The sequence below is a fragment of the Daldinia caldariorum genome (assembly GCF_022478825.1).
Source record: "Daldinia caldariorum strain CBS 122874 unplaced genomic scaffold F4812scaffold_15, whole genome shotgun sequence".
Taxonomy (NCBI): domain Eukaryota; kingdom Fungi; phylum Ascomycota; class Sordariomycetes; order Xylariales; family Hypoxylaceae; genus Daldinia; species Daldinia caldariorum.
The window spans coordinates 665,550-683,992 of record NW_025953051.1 but is presented as its reverse complement, the minus strand read 5'-3'; the positions used below and the strand labels follow the sequence as shown (position 1 = coordinate 683,992).

Here is an 18,443-nt window from a genome sequence, read left to right as displayed (position 1 = left end):
TGAACCGCGTCGCGTTTGGTCGGTTGAGCACTGTGTAAACGGTTAGGTACCTCTGCCAATGCACATTGCACCTGGGCACGTATGTACCTAGGTACCTAACCATACGGAGTGTTGAGAAAACATCATAAAATACCTAAATCATAAAGCTACCTATATATATCTAGGTAGGTAGTTACATATGTTATAAAGTAAGCAATTGTATGTACACAATCAAGTACAAAGCAAAGCGATATCATAACTAATTCATAAGCGTCGTAAAAGTCGTCATGTCGTAACCCTCACCTACATCGAATGCAAACGCCGACATAGCCTAGGACATCATCAAATGCAATATATTGGCTCAAGTTGATCTCAGAAGTGCTAGAGCGCTCTGGAAAGCTTTCACGACTTCGGATACTACTTTATAGTCAGTCTCGGACATCTAAGAATCGGGAGCGACAATACCTACAATGCTGCTTCTTTTGTAAGAGTGCCTGCTCGGATAGTCGAACGTGTCTTTCGCGAGTTTGTAACCTGTTTTAATTGTTTAATACTATTCCCGTGCGGAGGTGATGAAAGAAAGGATGGCAGACCTCTTCACCGCTCTCTCATTATCGTGGGCGGACGAAGCCGAGGCCCAGACGTTGAAGTACTTGTATAAAGTTAGCGATAATCCAGTACGTTCCTTACATGCTGCAAGAGTCCTTCATTCGTCCATGACTATAACATAACATAGGTAACTTGGCTTACCTTGACAAGAGTTTCAAACTCTTCCAAGAGCTGCTTCTCTTGCTCATCAGCCTCTTGTAGGGCTTTCTCGTAGCGATCCTCGAAGTCTTCCCAGTCAAATGCAACGATATGGCCGGGACTCTGCATTTCCGACCTATTGCTCCGTCGCTTTTGCGCGTCGGGTGTCCGTGTTTGACGCTGACGGTCTATATTTCTAGCCAGAGCAGACATGTCTTGAACCTGGTCAACCTTCCGTGGAGGTGATTGTGGCTGCGATTGTGAATGCAGTTTTACTGTGACATCCTCCTCTGGCTCAACAAGTTCGGTTTGGTCACCCAGATGAGTTGGTAGCTCTACCATCATGGATTGATCACCGGCTACTTCATCCTGAGAAAGGGATTGCTTTACCGGTGATGATGATCTAGGTGTGGTAGACATGATGCTAGCTTTCGCTATAGCTATCTGTTACTGTAGAGAACAGACGACGCGTGACACGACTAAGAAGCGGATGGAAGAGGGCAGCTGAGGTGAAAGAAACTGATCACCTGATAATTCTAAACTCCCACTTTTTTTTAGATTTATACGAGGATATATCAAGGTAAAGAGAACTCTTTTTCTTTTCCTTTTTTTTTGTTACATATTATGTACCTGAAAGACGATGAGAGGGAAACGCGTGGCTGCCCAAGAGTCAAGTTGATTTGAACGAGACTCGGAAGACTTGGCATATATACCTACTATGTACTATGATGAAAACTGATAGGCTGATAGGTTACTGATAAGGCCTGATAAACTTTAAAGTAAGGTTAGTAGGTACCTTAGGTAGCTACCTAGTGTACACTGTACGTACTATGTAGGTAGTACACGCTAAGACTCATACCCCTGCACCTCTCAACGTCACAGGAACATTGAAACATTTCAGCCATTCCGTCCCTCATCTTCTCTAATCTTGCCATTCTTATATCTTTTCTCGATTAATGCTTTTTCGTATCGCCTCTTTCTTGTCCGTAATTATATAGCCTTTTTGTGGCAAGTCGATATGCAGGTTTCTCACCTCGCAAATGTAATAGGACTACCTCAATCGGCCGCTTGCTATTCGTAGAAGCGCGTCTCTTTTCGTTAATTCCAACCCGACAAAGTCCCGCCCACCATGAATTGCGATATCTGCCATCGGTTGCACCACCCATCGAGGCTACCCTTCTTCTGCGCGGTCGATGCGAGAAATGAATTATACGAGAGACGAATAGCTAACGCTCGGATCCTCATGGAGGCCGAAGAACTCGAGTCTCGAGTCACCAAGCTACTGTTAGACAGCGACGCGAGTGCCAGAAACCCCGTAAACGATCGGTCTACTCGAGCCTACGTAGAGAACTGTATATCCGAGGAACGTAAGGCTAAGGAGAGGACCGAGCAGATCATAGCGATGGCAGATAAGCTCCGTAAAGAGGTTGAAGCTGCAAAGAAAGAGATACAGGAGCGCAAAGCCAGTATCGCCCGTAAGAAGGCGGATCTTGCCACCGCGGCTCAGGGTATCTCCGCGCGGCGAAACCGAGAGCTTGAGGAGACTAAGAAGGTCGCGAAGATGTCCAAATATATGTGGGATCGAGAGTACGATGCTATGACTCAATACCGTACTGCGTTGTGTATGGAGGTGGCCAAGTTATATAGACTGCAGCGCGTACGTCGCGGGAATCCCGTCCGGTTCGAGTACAAGATCGGCGGCATCGACATCGTCGATTTACACAATCTGAACAGTAAGTATTTTCACCGATAGGTACTTCTACCTATAGGTATTTCGTAGTCGCTGAACCGCATCTAATATTCGCATAGGCGCGCAACCTGAGCTTATCTCAGCTTCTCTCGCGCACATCGCCCACCTATTATGGCTTACCTCTCACTACTTATCTATTCGTCTTCCCGCCGAATTTACACTACCACACAACGACTATCCCAAGCCAACTATCTTTTCCTTGACATCTTCATACCATCATGGCGACGTCCCATTTCCTGGTACATCCCTCATACCCCCTGATCCACGTGATCGCCAGTTCACCCATGTCCCACATCCTCGACCTCTTTTTCTCGAGAAGCCCCTGTCACTCCTTAGCAAAGAGGACCCATTGGCATACAATGCCTTCCTCGAGGCAGTCTGTCTGCTAGCGTACGACATCGTCTGGCTTTGCCGGACGCAAGGCGTACCTATGGGCGATAACAGCAACAGCCTCGAGGAATTCTCCTGCGTGGGACGGAATTTATATAACCTCCTCATCAACTCCTCCCTGCAGCGTAACCCCCAACATATCGCAGAGGCCGCTTCCCACACCACCGGTAACAACCCGGCCGAGCTCGGCAGAACAGCTCCCCGCATGGGGCTGTACTCGCACGGCACAGCTCACACCTATCTCGGCAGCGCGGCAGGTACAGAGCTCGCCCGGAGCTTCAAGATGCCTACCGTGATCAAGATGGTCGACAGGCTGAAGGCTAAGCTAGTGCGTGAGAACCCAGTTCCAGAGTGGGAGCTACTAGAAGATGACGCATGGACACCAGACGACGCGCTTGATGATGGCGTTCTAGTCGGCGGAGCATCGCATACAGGCCAGCTGGGTGTTCCGGGCCACCGCTTCGGCATCGAGAGTTATATGAGCGTCAACACCGTTAGGAGCGGTAGCAGTGGCGATCATAATAATACTACTAGGATACCTGATGGAGCTGTCGCGGGTAGAGAGCGCGAGAGGGAGAAGGGCACCAGTGGCTGGACGAAGATAAAGCCTCGATAGATAGACCTCTGAGCCTCGGTTACCTTTCTCTAGAATAGACGCTAGATAGAGAGGGTAGGTGTGTTGAATAGAATATACACCCCGTGTACATTACAAGTGGTACACGGTTCGTTCTTGAATTCATATGCCTATTCTTAGCTTGACCTTACGTGGAGAGTAGATAATTATAAGTCGTAACGGGACGTCTGCCCTTTGTAAATTTTTATTGAGCCCGTGGCTATCAGGCTTCAATGTTGGTTCTGTATTTGCAATCTAGCTAGTTACACAGGTACCTAAGGTATGTATGTATTCAGTCTGAAGCCAAACCATCCTCTCTACCGTCCCCCTTTCCACACCAATAAGGCCATAGTCATTAGCAGTAACGCTCTAAACTGGGAGTAATAAGGCGTCGTAGAAAATCACTTACATGTCACCTCCTACAACTACCTAATCTGCCTCCTAACACAAGGATAAACTTACCTCCCATATCGCATCCGAATCGCGTGTGAAACAAGCTAGCCGTAAGAACCGTCATTCCGATCCTAGATAGGCGAAGCACTGTTAGTCAAGGAATATCACAATCAAAGCACGAAGGAAGAGGGATACTGCGCAGGGTGAGCTCATCATCGTCATCGTATTTCAATCTGGGTGAGTGCTGCCGCTCTTCGCGATGAGAGATGTGTTGTGTGCGTGTGTGTGTGCGTGTGATGTGTGCTCTAAATCTCTCTACCCCTCCACCATCCCCGAGAGAGAATCATGTAAACGCCAAACAAACAAACAAAATAGTTGCCACCAACCCCAATCTCAATTCCAGTTTACGGTTCCAGTTCCAGTTTCAAAACAAAATGTCTTCCAGACAAACAACAAAACTCCACCAAGAAAAATAGAAAAAAAAAAGAAAAAAAAAAAGACAAGACTTATGAGCCCTGTGTTGAAATGTAGCCAGCCACCTGTGCGAGCCGCGGAATTGTAGGGGGCTCCCACCCCTGATCCGGTCTCGCGACAGTTAAGGCGTCGGGCTCGCTGCTCGGCAGCATTGTTCTGGGCCGAAAGTCTGCTTCTTACTCTCGTGGTATGGGAGAAACGGATATCCGCCTCCCTGCCACTTCGAGCTATGCGAAAAACATCTTGGCCGTACGGTCCTGGTTGTTGTTGGTTAATTTTTCCTGCTGGTGGTTAGTATCCCTTTGGTGGTGGTGGTTGTTCTTCCGGCTTTTCTCGGTGCTGGGGATCTCGTGTTATTCTTGGTGACCCCTTTTTTTCGTCTTAGGTCTTAATTTCTTCCCAGTGTCGGTACTGGGGTTTCGTGTTGATCTCGATTTTTTTTTCTTTCAGCTATTTCCTCGGTGCTGATAATTCCTCGTGTTGCTGTTTGATATTTGGTGATTCTTCCAGCTTCCTCGGTGCTGGGTACCTCGTGTTGTGCCGAAAATTCTTGAGTTGGGCTGCTCAAGGCAGGTGTCAGCCAGTCTAAAGAGAGCTCGGGGACTAAAGTCTACAGTTAACATCTCTGTAGTTAGCTGAAAATCATCTGAGGGAGAACTGTACCTTTTTGCTCTACTGACAGCATTTTTTCCAATGCTCTTGAGGTCTGTTGACCTCCACTGTTGTTGAAGTCTACTCGAAGGCGCAGCGAGAAAGAGATCCGCGGACGAGATGTAGTCGAAAATGCTCGCTGGACGGCGGCGGTTTAAATCAAGGCCGTACGAGACGTTGTCGGGTGGATACAGTGAACCAAGAGAGAACCCGGAGAGAGAGACAATGAGCCAGATAAAATAGGTACTAATAATAGAACAAAACCAACAGCTCAAAGCATCTGTAGCCATAGTCCTCGCATCCTCCTGATCTAAAGATCACTTGGACAACTCAGAACCAGCTATTCGCCGAACAGGCCCACGAACCCGGCGGCACCTTCACCAACTACCATGGGATCGCGGGCCCGACACCAAAAGCTCTCACCCTTCTCCGAGGTTCCTCAGGTTCATCAAGCTTCATGTCCCTCACACTTCTGCTTCGAGTTCAAACATAGCCGCAAGAAGAGACGTACTTCCTGACATGGGTGGAGGCGGCCAGTTCGTGCATTTTATACCAATCTCCCGCTTGCGCAGGTATCAATGGGTCCAGATCATCACGCATGGCAGCCGGGAACCGACCCTCTCCGTCGCCCACTGGGTTCCTGGGAGAGGTTCCAAGCTTTCTATATATATAGCATCGGCCCGGCTCAGAGCTAAGAAACTGCTAGTTAGTTCGGGGAAAAGGGAGAGGGAGAGGGGAGAATCATGGATCTTCTGCCGAGGATCGAGCCTTTCTGTACCAGGGGGCTTTTTAGAGCTGCGGGAAAGCCAAGGAGCAACAGGACGGGCCAGTTGGGGGAAAACTTTCATGACGGAGGCGAGGAGCAGATTACGTCTGGCGATTGTCGCTGTCGTAGAAGAACCGGTCTGCCCTCGTTCGGGCTTCCTCGTCAGTATGGCCCATCTCCATGTACTCCAGGACCTTTGCTTCATATGCCAAGTCGTCTTGATCTGCTGAATCGGTCGCGCGGCCCTTGCCCTTGTAGCTGGAGGGACCGGCTTGTGTGATCGTCGACGAGGGGTTAGCAGGCTTGGACTTACCCGGCAGACGAAGAGGCTGGGGACGAGCATTCGTCTGTGTTGAAGGGCCCGGGTTAGAAGCAGGCGCGGGAGCGGGAGCTGGAGCAGCATTGCCAGATGTGGGGGAAGTAGCAACACCTGTTCCCTGGTACGGGTTGATAGACGTCTGTGCCCTCCGCGACTTTGGAGCAATGACACGCCGGCCGGCCATTTGTGACTTCGAAGCCTGCACTGCAGGTTCAGGCTCCGGGTCCGGGATGACTATAAGAATAGGTTGGCCAAATTGACAAACCTCGCGGGCCACGGGAGCGGTCACGGGAGCCGGAAGACTCCGGGGCAAAGTCAGCTGGGCGCTGACCTTGGGAGGCTTGGGAGACTGGGGCAGGGCCTTGGGAGCTGGCTTCTGCGAAGTTGTCGGCTGAGTCTTCTCGGGAGCCTTTTGTGTCTGTGGCACGTCACTAGGCCAGGTCAGTTTATGAACGGTCGCCTGAGCCTTGGGAGCAGTGGGAGCAGCCTTGGTGGAAGGCTTCTGCTGAGATGTTGACTGAGGCTTCAGGGGTGGCAAGACCTGTTGTTGTTTCGGCTGTGGAGTAGGTGTCGGGGGAGTCGCGGGCATGAAACCAAACCAGGGCAGCGGAGCGGGAGTTGGCTGGGACTCAGGGGTCGGCGGGAGAGGCGAGAGAGCTGACATCGGCACGACCGGAACGTTGAACGGACCCTGGGGCAGCTGCTGCTGAGGAACAGATAGCTGAGAGATAGACGGGACCGAGGGCGACGGAGTAGCTGTCGGCATGGGGAGCTGACCCTGGAATGGAACTTGCGGGAGAGGCACTTGGGACAAAGCCTTAGCCAGAGGGGACTCGGAAGGTGTTGTCTTGGGTTGCATTGCCGGAGGCAGAGCCTGGGACGATGGCATCTGCGGGACGAAAGTTTCCGACATGTCCACGTCTTCGGGAACGGGACTTAGGACATTGTGCATGCTGGACTGTAAGCCCTGGTTGTTGTACATGCTTGAATGCAAACCCTTGAAGGGAGTACCTTGGCTTTGGCTCTGCGACGTGGACGAAGAGGCTTCGGTTAGGCCCAACCTCTGCTCGACGTCCGAAAGGCTTGAAAGGTCCGAGGAGCTTGAAGCATTGCTCAAGGACCTCAAGGCACGAGGCTTGGCGATACGCCTGCTGCTGCTGCTGGGCTGGGTGGCGGCAGGCTGGGTCATGGGCTGGAACTGAGACTTGGCTGGTGCTTGAGATGAGAGCCTAATCTTGCAGTTGTTGTATGGCGAGCCACCCATGACATCGTCAAGACTCTCGTACCCCGAGTTGTCAACCGGCTGGTCATTGACATGGACCTCTGACTGGGAAGGCTGGGATTCTAAGACGAGCTCGGTGAGATAAGCCTCCATCTCTTCCTCAGTCATTACCGGATCTACCTCGTCCTCTTCCATGGGGGTGTGCTCGGGGATGTCCTCTTCATCCACCACCATGGGACTAGGTGCCGGTACCATCTCCTCGTCCTCGGGCACTTCGATGATCGCGGGTGTACCGTCCAGGTTGTGCATCATGATTGGCTGGTCAATAGCAGGAGCTGCTTCGAATTGAGTTGGATACACAACCACCGATTGAACTTGGCCAGGCTGAGCCTGAGACTCCCCTTCGGGCAGGTAGAAAACCGGCTGATAAGGTTGGACGGGGGGAATCTGAGGCCCAGCAATCGGCATGGGAGGAGGCGGGATAGCACCGATAAAGGGGGCACCGTTGATAAAGTGAGTTGGCTCGACCTGAGGTTCACCAACAGACTGCCATAGGTCAGCCACACTAGGGAGAGGCTTGGGATGTTGAGGCAGCCCGAAATCCGCTGGCTTCATAGGCACCCAGGGACGCCTCTTCTCTTTCACCGGCAAGGTGTAGTAGAAGGTAGGCGGCTGATAGCGTTTTGCCTGGGCAGCCCGAATTTGAGAGATACGACGGTCGGCTGCAGAAAGTGCAGGAGCACGACCGCTGTTCCTCTCAGACCCCCCTCGGGCACTCCTGAAAGAAGCGCTAGGTGTCGGTCTCCGCGCCTCGGCCTTGGCTTGGGACTTGGCAGCCTCCTCCTCGGGCTCCTGAGGGGTCGGCTGGGCCTGGGCGGGAGTGGGAGGGAGAGGAACAAGTTCAGGTGAAGCCGGCGAATTGGTGAACTTCTCTGCGACTCGACAGAACAGAGCCACAGAGCGGTCTCCCCAACGGAGGCAGAGAACCATGAGTTCGCGCGTGTCGAAGCCCCAGTCAAGTTTCTGAAGCTCACTCTTAACGTACTTCACGCAATCCGGGAAATGGGCATCCCCAAATCGACGAATGCGATAGTCGTTTTCGTGTGAGAACAGTCTCGTAAATAGTTAGTATATGTTGTCTCGATAAGACATGTCACGGTAGCAATATGAGAAAGTATAGAGATAGAAACAGTATGGAGGTAACAAGAGGGTAGGGATAAGAGGGTATAGGGGTAGTAAGAGTGATAAGGTATGAGTGTGATAAGGTATAAGGGTGATAAGGTATAGGGGTAGTAGGGTATGACAGTAGCAAGGTAAGAGAGTATGGAGATAGAAACAGTATGGAGGTAATAAGGATAGAGGAGCAACATGAGAACATAGGTGACATGAGAGTATAGGGGCAGCGAGGATACAAGACAGAATATGATAGACGAGTATGATGAAGGATGAATAGTATAACAAGATAACAACATCAAGGTGATAGTGATAGAGAACCACAGCAATAGGGAATAGGATTAGGAATAGGAGTAGGAATAGGAATAGGTAGGTACATAGGTAAGTAAAGACGATAACAAAAGAAAAAGAATTACTTACCCCTTGAGACACACACAGAAGAGAAGCTGCGGGATACACCAGGCGGGAGGCGGAAGTCCGTAGTTCTTGACAATGACGGCGGCTATGGCGACCCAGAGCGCAGACCAACCGTAGGAAGTATTCTTCCACAGGTAGACCTGCGCGACGAGCCACGGGGCCACCACGAGGACGGGAACATCCGCATCACTGGCCAGAGCCTGGGCGACGAAGGCGAAGAGAGAGAGGGAAGAGATGACGACGAACGCTAGGACGGGGGATACCTTGAAAAGGTACAATACAATTGACATCACCAGCGGAACGAAGTCGGTAAGGGAAGACCACCCTAGAAGGCGGCCGAGGGGGAAGAGGATGAGGGCGGCGAGAAGAGGGATGACGATGAAGGCGGAAGAAGAGGAGAGGAAAGGGGAAGCGGAAGCGGAAGCGGACGCGGTCTCGAAGGACGGCATCGTGATACAGCGGGAAGAAGAAATATGGGGTGGGCGGATAGAAGAAAATGCAGTAAATGCAAGCAGGGGATAAAAGATCACGAAGATCAGTAAGCAGGTAAAACAGTTGTTAACGTTGTGCGTAGTGTGCGTAATGCAGTATGCGTGAGCAGAGAGCAGTATGCGGAATGCGTAGCGTAAACAAGTGTTTGTGGAAGAAAGGAAGAAGAGAAGGGGAAAGATTTCTAAGAGGCCGGGGGGAGCCAGACTCTTATAGTTTTTTGGGGGGGGGGGTTTTGTTGCCTAGGACGCGACAACGAGCTTTGAGATGCCTAGCAACCAGAGATAAGGGCTAGCAAACTTTTTTTTTTTTTTCCTACGCAACTGCCAACTATGGAGGGGTAGCAACCGCACTGTTGTCTATGCAACTGCCTGCGCAACCAGCTGCACAACCAGCTGCTCTTATCTTTTTTACTTAGCAACGCCCTCGAGATGTGGAAGGTACGCAAAATTTCGGTATCTATGGGAGTCCGTACCTGCACCTGCCGTTATCTATTACCAGTTGCTACGAACCTAAGTCAGTGATACACTAATACGTTGTACCTATGTAGTATTAATTCGAGTTTTCCGAGTCTACCTAGGTGCGCCTGGCAGGTGTGCACGCATACAAAGATTAGATGCGCATATGGAATCGATAACAATAACAATTTAATCATTGTAGCTAGATGCTATGGTACCATCCTTTTTATATAGTTCCTCTCTCACATTAGGTTAGGTAGCTATCCTCGTCAGGGACCAGTCACTTCCGTAGTTTGCTAGCACACTTAGGTGCTTTGAGAACAAGCAGACACAATACGTGGTAACTCCAGATCTTGCTTGCTCAGTCGTACGTACACGTAAATTGCAGGTAGCTAGTCACTCGAGAATAAGTTGGAAGAATAATATTTCTTGGTAATCATGATCATCATGATCATCACGATTCTACTTAAAAGGGGTAGATATGATGGGAAGGGTCTATTTCTTCTGTCAACATTGGTCTCTGCCATTAGCCTGGTGCCCGAAGGTTGGAAGATAATTATTTTAGAGTACAAAAAACAAAATAAATGGCAGCAGGAGTTGATACATCTATCCCAGTTGAATACAGAGGCGGTATTTTAATATTTTGCCATGTTGCTCCTGTTGGCGCGGAATCGCATTTGTTGGAGCCTCGTCTGGCTGTTAACGGCAGAGGAAAAAATATGTATGGCATCAAACTATCTAAATGTTTTAGTAACAAATATTTTCTCGCTTAGATAATATTTTTTCAAGTAGGAATGGGATAAATGTTTCAAATTATTACATAGCTTAGATTATCCAACTGTCTTGGGAGATATCATTATCCGCCATCAAGCCAATTATCTATACTAGAAATCTAAGATATATATCAAGGTAAACACCCACCAGTAACTTCTACCAGCTGTAAAACGACCTCTTAATCGAAAAACTACCTCCGATTACAATCTACTCTGCCTAGGTAAATAAAATGCCTGATTCGAGCTGACATCGCTCAATATGCGGACTTGCTGCCAGTAAGTAAGTGAATCACCAACTGCCGACCATCCACATCACATACATACACCAAACAAAAATTTATCACATTTTTGTTTCTACCCAGAGGGGTAACTATGGAGGTCCGGGCTGCAAAACAGCTTTAACAAAATAAAACTACCTACCTAGTTGACGTGTAAACAAAAATGTTACGAGGTAACATATAACGCTCGAATTACTAGGTTAGATGCAAACAGTAACAGGTTGTTTACGTACAGCTTAAATGTCTTCAACAGACCAGCCGTCCTTTGATTCTGTATCTAGTAGGCGGGCCGTAATAATTGATGCGAGTTATGTTGCTTAGAATGGGAGATAGGCATCTACCAACAGGTCTAACGGCGAAATGAAATTTACTAACCGCCATCATCAATATTAATAGAGGAGGAATCCTCTCCTTATATGCATTTATTACCAAGTGGCTCTTTTAAGGGGCTAACCTCCACCCCCCCTGTTCGTAAATATGAGGTTGCTATGATCACGTGATTCGAGCAAGGATTACATAATAAATGACCCACCGTATCAACGCCCCTGATGAAAGGTAAGCCGATAGATAAGTCGAACTCAACTCAACCTTTGGATTGGCATTTCAGGAATGAGAAAAATAATAATAAAACTCAAAGTAGAACAAGAAATGAATAAAACAGGTAGAAAGTGGTATATAACCTAATTTAACAATACACCACCAAAAACGCCCTCCTGCCCCCGCCCCCCTTATTCGTAATGTCCTCGTCAAGACTACCCAACCATGCCTCACTCCAAATACGCAGCCCAATTGTTTGTGGTCATAAGTCGTTATCGCAAGGTAAGGCAGAAGCTAGGAATACAGGATAAAACAGCACACACGGTTACCCCATCTAGGCTTAGGTACCTTCACTTTCGTCCCCTCGCAAGTAGTCTTTCCTGGAGTTCGACGAGCACCTCGACCCAAGACTCGAACGTCCCGCTCTCCTCCTTGGCGACGATGCGCGTGCCCATCTTTGTCGTGAGGAACTCGACGATCTTATCTTCCTTAAATTGCTCTCCATAAACTACTCGCGCCTGAGGCGCCATGGTAACCTCTACTCCATCCGGAGTGCTCTTGCCGTGTAAGTCGAGTACGACCTCTACCTTAGTTTGTAACGGGACGAGCAGCACGCACGAACGAATTGAGATAGACGAGTCTGAATTTTTGGTGACTTTGGTTCGGTATGTGGTGTTCAAGAGGTGTACGTTTCTCGCAACGTGATTGGCCTTCTGCCAGGCCGTACTAACCATATCCAAGAGATTCTTGATCTTGGTCTGCGATTGGACCAACCCTCGGGCGTGGTCCCGTATGCACTGGATAAAGAATTCCTTTTCCGGCGTGCACGGCTGTGGGTTCTGCTCCCGATTGGCCGCGATATACCTCAGATCTATTGTGGAATTATCAGGTTTCAACCCCTTGAAAGCGCCAACGTCAAAGACGAGTTCAATCTCTCTTCGGTATGTCATCGACAGTGAGCTTCCGACAACTCCTGTAATGGCCCAGCCATGCTGCTTCTCAATTGCTTCGACACGGGCTATTTTATGTCAGCTCTTCGTTATAGTAAATATCAGATAATAAGAGTACTACTGACCTTTGAGGGCGCTGACTTCATTAGAGGTCCAACCCCTGCATTGCTCCCGAATTTTCTCTGCCTCTTCTATTTCAGCAACGCATTCTTTCTTCTTTTGTGATAGCTCATCGATCCCAGCTTCAGTCTCGCTTAGTTGCTGCCGTAACTGCTCGATTTTCTTCGTTTTCGCTTCGATATCCGAGTCGAGGTCTGTCAGCTCAGACCGAGCAGCTTGTAAATCTTCGGGGTCGCATTCTGCTAACTCTTGTGCAGCAGATTGCAGGTTATCATGTTCTAACTCTAAGGATGCAAATCGGTCCACCAGCTTGGGCAGAATCGAATCGAGCAATTCCTGCTCCTGGTGTAATAGCCGCTCATCGGCTGCCATGCCTTCCTCTATTTTGAGTAGGCCTTCCTTGAGTCCATCTTGAAGCTTCATGCGCCATTCATACCACATAGCTTTGCTTAGCAGCCGTGCATGCGACTTGACGTTTTTGAACTGGTTGTCCAAGAAAAGCTTGTACTCGGGTGTTGCAGTCATGTATTCCTTGAAAAGTGGCGGGTTCTCTTCCAGAGTTTCCGTTTCGATCTCACGGACTATTCTCCTACCTTCTGAAATGTATTTCTTTAGTTCTCGACAGGACTATTCAAAATTAGCATGTTACGGCTCTTAAAGTTGAAAGCGTTCTTACATGTTGATACAGTTCCAGCATAGGAACTGTGCAAGCACCTGCTACAACGCATCGCTCTAGGGACATATCCTCCTCCCCAGACATAGAGTTATCTGTTACACTAGTAGGAGCTTGTGTGTGCCGTCGTTTTGTTGTTGTCAACTCCATAAAGCGAATATTCGTCATATTTAAAAAGTCTTGCAGGTGGATTTGCTCTCCATTGTCATCCGCTTGAGCTTCGGCATCTGTCATGACGTGAGACTCGTCAAAATTGAGAGTAGTAATGGGGTAGCTAGGGTCGACTTCCTTGAAGCGTCCTTTGCCATGAGGGGATGACACGGCCGTAGGTGTTTTCTTAGGCGAAAGCGCCGGGGTTGAGGCGGTCTTGATGTCACTGGCGTCTTCCAGACCTCTACTAGAAGAGCGAGTTACCCGCCCTGTCGTTTCTGCTTTTGAGGGGGGCGCATGTAGGTGGATGTTCTTGACAGGACTGCTCTGATGGTTCTTGAGTCGCTTGACCCCATCTCTTTCCTCAGCATCCTCTTCATCGTCAAGCTCAGAAGGACGTTTGCCGAGAAGCCCTTTAGCACTGCCTACATGCAAACTCTTCCGTCCCTTCAACGGGTTTTTCTTAGGAGTCATACTGGAAATCATATCTTTTAGACTTGCCGTATTCTCCTCGTCTCCGTCAACTCCTCTCTCCAGTACCTTACGGCCGTTTTCCTTGTCCGCTTCTAGGTGGCGATCACGATCTACTTCATACTCCATAACACGAGGGTCTGCGAATGCAACAGACCGTGAGGGCTCTTTGGGCACGAAGCTGTCTGCTGCATCCCCAATGGACTCACGCCGATCAAGGATAGCGGCAACCTTGGGGGATCCGAGACCAGGCCTATCAGCGCCTACACCTGATAATCGCCTCTTCTGAGGAGTTAAGATAATCCGTGGTGTCGACAGTCCCGTAGCAGGATCTTGTTGGAATACAGACAGCAGGTTCTTCTTGGTCGCAGATTTGGGCGTAGAAGATACATCTGGACCATTTTGACTGTTTGGAGCAGGTGATTTTGACTTCCTCCGGGGCGAAGTTCTTAAAGGGGTTCTAGGTTTCTGGCTATTAGGAGTACTTGCGTTGGTTGGCTTGGCAGATTTAGGAGTTGTTATTTCTCGAACGGGAGAACTGCCCGGTGTGACAGACCGTCGCCATTCACCAGTGCGACGTATTCCTTGGCCCCTAAACGCAGATAATCCGGGGCTTCCTGACTCTGACGTGTTTATACCAGAAATAGCTGCGGACAGGCGCTGCTTTGCAGATGAGTTCAATGCTGGTACATTGTCATTTTCATCAACTTCCCGTTCCATTTGGAGTCTCGCTTCGGTCCGATCCTTGGCTGAAGGCGGTCCCTTAATGATTCCGCCCATCGCCATAGTCATATCCATGCCCATTGTATCATCTTCGATATTCTCTTCTTCTTCGTTGGAAGACAGAATACGGCCCATTCCAACTGTCATGTCCATTGCCGTCATATCCATTGCGGCTTCGTCATCATCGTCGTCGTCGTTGACTGCAAGAGTACGACGCCGGCCCTGTGCTTTCTTTGAGGAGGCATCAGGCCCTCTCCCAGAAAGGACACCGCCTACAGCGGCAGTGAACTCCATTGACATATCCTCGTCTTCATCGTTATCGTCGTCATCAGCGCCGAAGAGGTTAGTATTACGTGGTGGGTCTTTTCGAATACCACCAACTGCAACAGTAAGATCCATAGGGGCATCATCGATCAACGATTCCTCTCCGACTTTTTCTGGACTAGCTGGTTGAATATTTTGCGCCGTGTTGCGCGAAGGAAGAATACCACCGAGCGCTCGAGTGACGTCCATTGACATCTCTTCTTCTTGCGCATCCTCCAAAGGATCGTTGTTTGCTCTAATGATACCACCCACAGCCTTTGTCATATCCATATCCATGTCCATGTCCATGTCCATACCACCAGTATCTTCCTGTCCAAGGCTCTCCTGGTTTTCCTGGGGGCCCGCTTGTTTCGGAGCAGGCTTTTTAGCCCATCCAAACGATGGGATGATCTCTTCCTCTTCGTCGATGTTCAGAGTTTCAGCGCGACGAGAGGCGAGTCGAAGAGCCGTATTCAATGTGTCATCTGAGCCATTGGTAACAGCCGATCGAGCAGACATAGCAGATGCGACGGAGGTACCGGTCACTTCATCGACGTCCAAATCCATTGATACACCATCGGCATCGGAGTCGCTGCCGGAATCCGAACCTATCTCTTCGTGAGTTTCTATAACGTCCGCTCCCTCGGAGTCTGAACTATAGATGCTTGAGGCCATCGTGTCATCATTCTGATTGAAACTTAGGTTGCTAACGCCTGAACTTCTACGTCTTCTTTGATCATGCGAATCTTGCTCTGGAGAACTAGGAACCAAGTCATCAGCTTGGCCGGCAAGGCCAGATGTTTGGTCTTTGGAAGCAGCGAGCGAAGATGCTCTTCGTGTAGAGTCAGTCGAGGTTGTGGAGTCCTGCATATACTCGACCTCGTGAAATGTGTGAAGGGTGGCTTCAGCTGCAAAGGATACTCTTCGGTTCGCAAGAGATTTCCTTCGAGCTTCTCGGCGGTCATTGATCTCTTTCTCCATCTCAGCTCTTTCTCGTTCTTCTCTTTCGCGCGCAGCGGCCTGCTGTTCTTCTTCGGTGCGCACAGCAATCTTAGTTCCCGATGACCCAGCATCGTCAATGTGAAAGGGGCTCGGTAACTTGTCAGCTACTCCTTGTACGGTAGATGCGGCAGGCGAGTTTCTAGCAGGCTTCTTCGATTTGTACGAAGGAATCTCCGGTAGCAACGGCATTGTGGGCTTGAGAATTGACCTTGGTGGTGGTCTGGCGGGAGCTGCTAAAGACTGTTTTGGGGGTATTAGTTGGCCATATGATCTAAGATTATTAGGGGTCAAGTCGCATACCACTCGTCTATTACCCGACCCTGGCTTGAGAGCATCTAATCCACCAGGACCTATACTCTTGCTTCGTGACTTCTTTCGACCTCCATTACCAGCTAAAGTGCTAGCCACATCCACAGTGATATTTTCTTTCTCCGCCTTCTTCCTCCCGGGAGATAATCCGGTCGACTTTCGCGTCCGTCGCGTAGACGGGATAGTTGCGTCGTTGCGACTAGACATGTTGGCGATAAAGACAGATATGGGTTTTTATTGAATTTTATCGAAAAGAATATCCCATAGTCTGGGGTTTTTTATACTACCGAGTTAAGGGGATTATGGTGTTTGCGCGTTACCAGAGCTATCGTGGACGTTGTAGCCGGTAGTTAGTTACCTTAGGTACCTAAGGTAAATAAAAGAATTACAATATTTCCACATCTAGGAACTCTATGAACAGGTGAAATGTAGGCGCGTTGGGATGGTTGCATATAACGTCGAACTAATAAATTGATCTCTCCATAGGCTCGCGTCAATTGAGAAGACCAGGGTTGTTTTGTAAACATTGAACATTACAAAAGTTACGTTGGTGGGGTTTCGCGATCCACCCTTGCCTTTGGAGTACTGCCCCTAGCCTCTAGATGTTATGCATTGCAAGGTGGTCCAAGCGTCTCTCTCGCAATCTCCAGATGTTGACTCTTAATCAAGGTTCCACAGTCTAGTGAGGTACTTAAGTACTTCTAATTACTTCGTAGATCCAGGTACATGTCTAAGTGTCTAAGTGGTACAGGGTACAGCCACAACGGGGCTGAACGTTCTTACCGCAAAGTGGATCCCCACACACATCCCACAAACAAGCGAGCCCACACAATAACTTTTTGAGATTTTTCCCATTTTCAATCTTTGGTAAGTTTCCGCATTATCGCAACCACCACCACAACAACCACCCACGATTCCCGATCCCAACCACCTTTGCGACCTCGACAACATATCGCAAAAATGGCCACGGAATTGACTGTTCAGTCGGAGCGTGCTTTCCAGAAGCAGCCCCATATCTTCCAGAACTCCAAGGTCAAGGCCAAGTCCTCGAGACCCGGCAAGGTGAGGCGACGCCGTTATAACGATTTGTTCTACTAACAAAAGGTCGACGACATGCTAATGAATCTTCTCTCTCCAGGGTGGCCGAAGATGGTACAAGGATGTCGGTCTAGGCTTCCGAACCCCTAAGACCGCCATTGAGGGCAGCTACATTGGTACGTGAGAATGAATGAACATAAAGATTTTTTTTTATTTCTTTAGAAGGAGGATTAGGAGGCTATCATGTCACGCCGGTTGAACCATACGAATCGCCTCGAGAATTACTTTGAACTATACGGAGTTCGCGCGACTAGATACGCCGAAAATAAATAAAAAATCAAGAAAATCGATATTAGAGATGGGAAACTAATTTTGCTATCACCATAGACAAGAAGTGCCCCTTCACTGGTCTCGTCTCCATCCGTGGCCGTATCCTGACCGGCACCGTTGTCTCCACCAAGATGCACCGAACCGTCATCATCCGACGCGAGTACCTCAAGTTCATTCCCAAGTACGCCCGATACGAGAAGCGACACAAGAACCTTGCCGCGCACGTTTCTCCCGCTTTCCGTGTTGAGGAGGGTGACCAGGTCACAGTCGGCCAATGCCGACCTCTTAGCAAGACTGTACGTTCGTCCTTGTTGCTTTGCGAGTGCGAGTGGTATAGTTTTCGGTTGGAATAAATTGCTGATCAGAATTTGACGTATAGATCCGTTTCAACGTTCTCCGTGTGCTTCCCCGAACCGGCAAGGCGGTGAAGAAGTTCAGCAAGTTCTAGGTTGGGGATCTTTCCTGGGCATCGATGGCGTTGTTACTTCATGGTTCTTCACGATCTCAGATACGGAACGGGTGATTCATAGGCTTTCTGCTAGTGCACAGAGATGCAACATTGGCAGTTCTGAGAAATAAAAAGGATATACCAGACACATCGTTTTGTATTCCAACGGGGCGTGAATATGGTTTACTACAGCTTACTTCCGATATACGAGCCGCTTGCTTAACCAGAGATCCTTATTAGGGATCCTTGATTACTTATTTGTCGAGCTACCAACTATACCGAACCCGCAATGTCTTTGATTCAGAATTCAGCCTATAATCCGGCATCGCGAATCTCGTTACGTGCCTGCACAGTAGTAGTTTATTTCCTAGTCTCCATGACCATCAACCATATCGAGCATGCTATGGAAAGTAGACGCCCGTTGGCTAGGCATGATCATCTCATGCAGAGGGAGCTTGGAATAGCTGGGCTTCATGGCCATCTTGACCCGTTCCAAG

General features: G+C 49.1%; 5 protein-coding genes across 5 annotated transcripts; 2 read left to right on the top strand and 3 right to left on the bottom strand.

Annotated features, from left to right (window-relative positions):
* Window positions 1–111: 111 nt before the first annotated feature.
* F4812DRAFT_438899 (uncharacterized protein) lies at window positions 112–1,412 on the bottom strand. The gene is made up of 4 exons (XM_047935035.1): window positions 730–1,412; window positions 573–631; window positions 449–513; window positions 112–396 (listed from the first exon to the last, which is right to left on the bottom strand). The coding sequence occupies exons 1-4, from the start codon at window positions 1,144–1,146 to the stop codon at window positions 341–343; spliced, it is 597 nt and encodes a 198-aa protein (XP_047787792.1). The 5' UTR covers window positions 1,147–1,412; the 3' UTR covers window positions 112–340.
* Window positions 1,413–1,607: 195 nt separating this feature from the next.
* F4812DRAFT_438897 (UV radiation resistance protein and autophagy-related subunit 14-domain-containing protein) lies at window positions 1,608–3,601 on the top strand. The gene is made up of 2 exons (XM_047935034.1): window positions 1,608–2,459; window positions 2,536–3,601. The coding sequence occupies exons 1-2, from the start codon at window positions 1,856–1,858 to the stop codon at window positions 3,480–3,482; spliced, it is 1,551 nt and encodes a 516-aa protein (XP_047787791.1). The 5' UTR covers window positions 1,608–1,855; the 3' UTR covers window positions 3,483–3,601.
* Window positions 3,602–5,864: 2,263 nt separating this feature from the next.
* F4812DRAFT_461784 (uncharacterized protein) lies at window positions 5,865–9,343 on the bottom strand (the record flags this gene model as incomplete). The annotated part of the gene is made up of 2 exons (XM_047937921.1): window positions 5,865–8,418; window positions 8,898–9,343. The coding sequence occupies 2 exons, from the start codon at window positions 9,341–9,343 to the stop codon at window positions 5,865–5,867; spliced, it is 3,000 nt and encodes a 999-aa protein (XP_047787790.1).
* A 2,072-nt stretch (window positions 9,344–11,415) lies between these two features.
* Window positions 11,416–16,662, bottom strand: F4812DRAFT_438896 (Spc7-domain-containing protein). Its single transcript, XM_047935033.1, has 4 exons — window positions 16,122–16,662; window positions 13,176–16,061; window positions 12,505–13,126; window positions 11,416–12,447 (listed from the first exon to the last, which is right to left on the bottom strand). Exons 1-4 carry the CDS (start codon window positions 16,335–16,337, stop codon window positions 11,780–11,782), a joined length of 4,392 nt encoding a protein of 1,463 aa, XP_047787789.1. The 5' UTR covers window positions 16,338–16,662; the 3' UTR covers window positions 11,416–11,779.
* A 266-nt stretch (window positions 16,663–16,928) lies between these two features.
* F4812DRAFT_124738 (ribosomal protein S17-domain-containing protein) lies at window positions 16,929–18,091 on the top strand. Its single transcript, XM_047929490.1, has 4 exons — window positions 16,929–17,192; window positions 17,269–17,344; window positions 17,556–17,794; window positions 17,878–18,091. Exons 1-4 carry the CDS (start codon window positions 17,091–17,093, stop codon window positions 17,944–17,946), a joined length of 486 nt encoding a protein of 161 aa, XP_047787788.1. The 5' UTR covers window positions 16,929–17,090; the 3' UTR covers window positions 17,947–18,091.
* Window positions 18,092–18,443: the final 352 nt, after the last annotated feature.

Coding starts and splice junctions, on each gene's coding strand:
- F4812DRAFT_438899 (XM_047935035.1), bottom strand. CDS start 1,146: ATGTCTACCACACCTAGATCATCATCACCGGTAAAGCAATCCCTTTCT. Junction 632..729: donor AGTTTGAAACTCTTGTCAAG/GTAAGCCAAGTT, acceptor ACTTTATACAAG/TACTTCAACGTCTGGGCCTC. Junction 397..448: donor CTTACAAAAGAAGCAGCATT/GTAGGTATTGTC, acceptor ACTATAAAGTAG/TATCCGAAGTCGTGAAAGCT.
- F4812DRAFT_438897 (XM_047935034.1), top strand. CDS start 1,856: ATGAATTGCGATATCTGCCATCGGTTGCACCACCCATCGAGGCTACCC. Junction 2,460..2,535: donor CGATTTACACAATCTGAACA/GTAAGTATTTTC, acceptor ATATTCGCATAG/GCGCGCAACCTGAGCTTATC.
- F4812DRAFT_438896 (XM_047935033.1), bottom strand. CDS start 16,337: ATGTCTAGTCGCAACGACGCAACTATCCCGTCTACGCGACGGACGCGA. Junction 16,062..16,121: donor GGTCGGGTAATAGACGAGTG/GTATGCGACTTG, acceptor CCCCCAAAACAG/TCTTTAGCAGCTCCCGCCAG. Junction 12,448..12,504: donor TGAAGTCAGCGCCCTCAAAG/GTCAGTAGTACT, acceptor GACATAAAATAG/CCCGTGTCGAAGCAATTGAG.
- F4812DRAFT_124738 (XM_047929490.1), top strand. CDS start 17,091: ATGGCCACGGAATTGACTGTTCAGTCGGAGCGTGCTTTCCAGAAGCAG. Junction 17,193..17,268: donor AGTCCTCGAGACCCGGCAAG/GTGAGGCGACGC, acceptor TTCTCTCTCCAG/GGTGGCCGAAGATGGTACAA. Junction 17,795..17,877: donor GCCGACCTCTTAGCAAGACT/GTACGTTCGTCC, acceptor TTTGACGTATAG/ATCCGTTTCAACGTTCTCCG.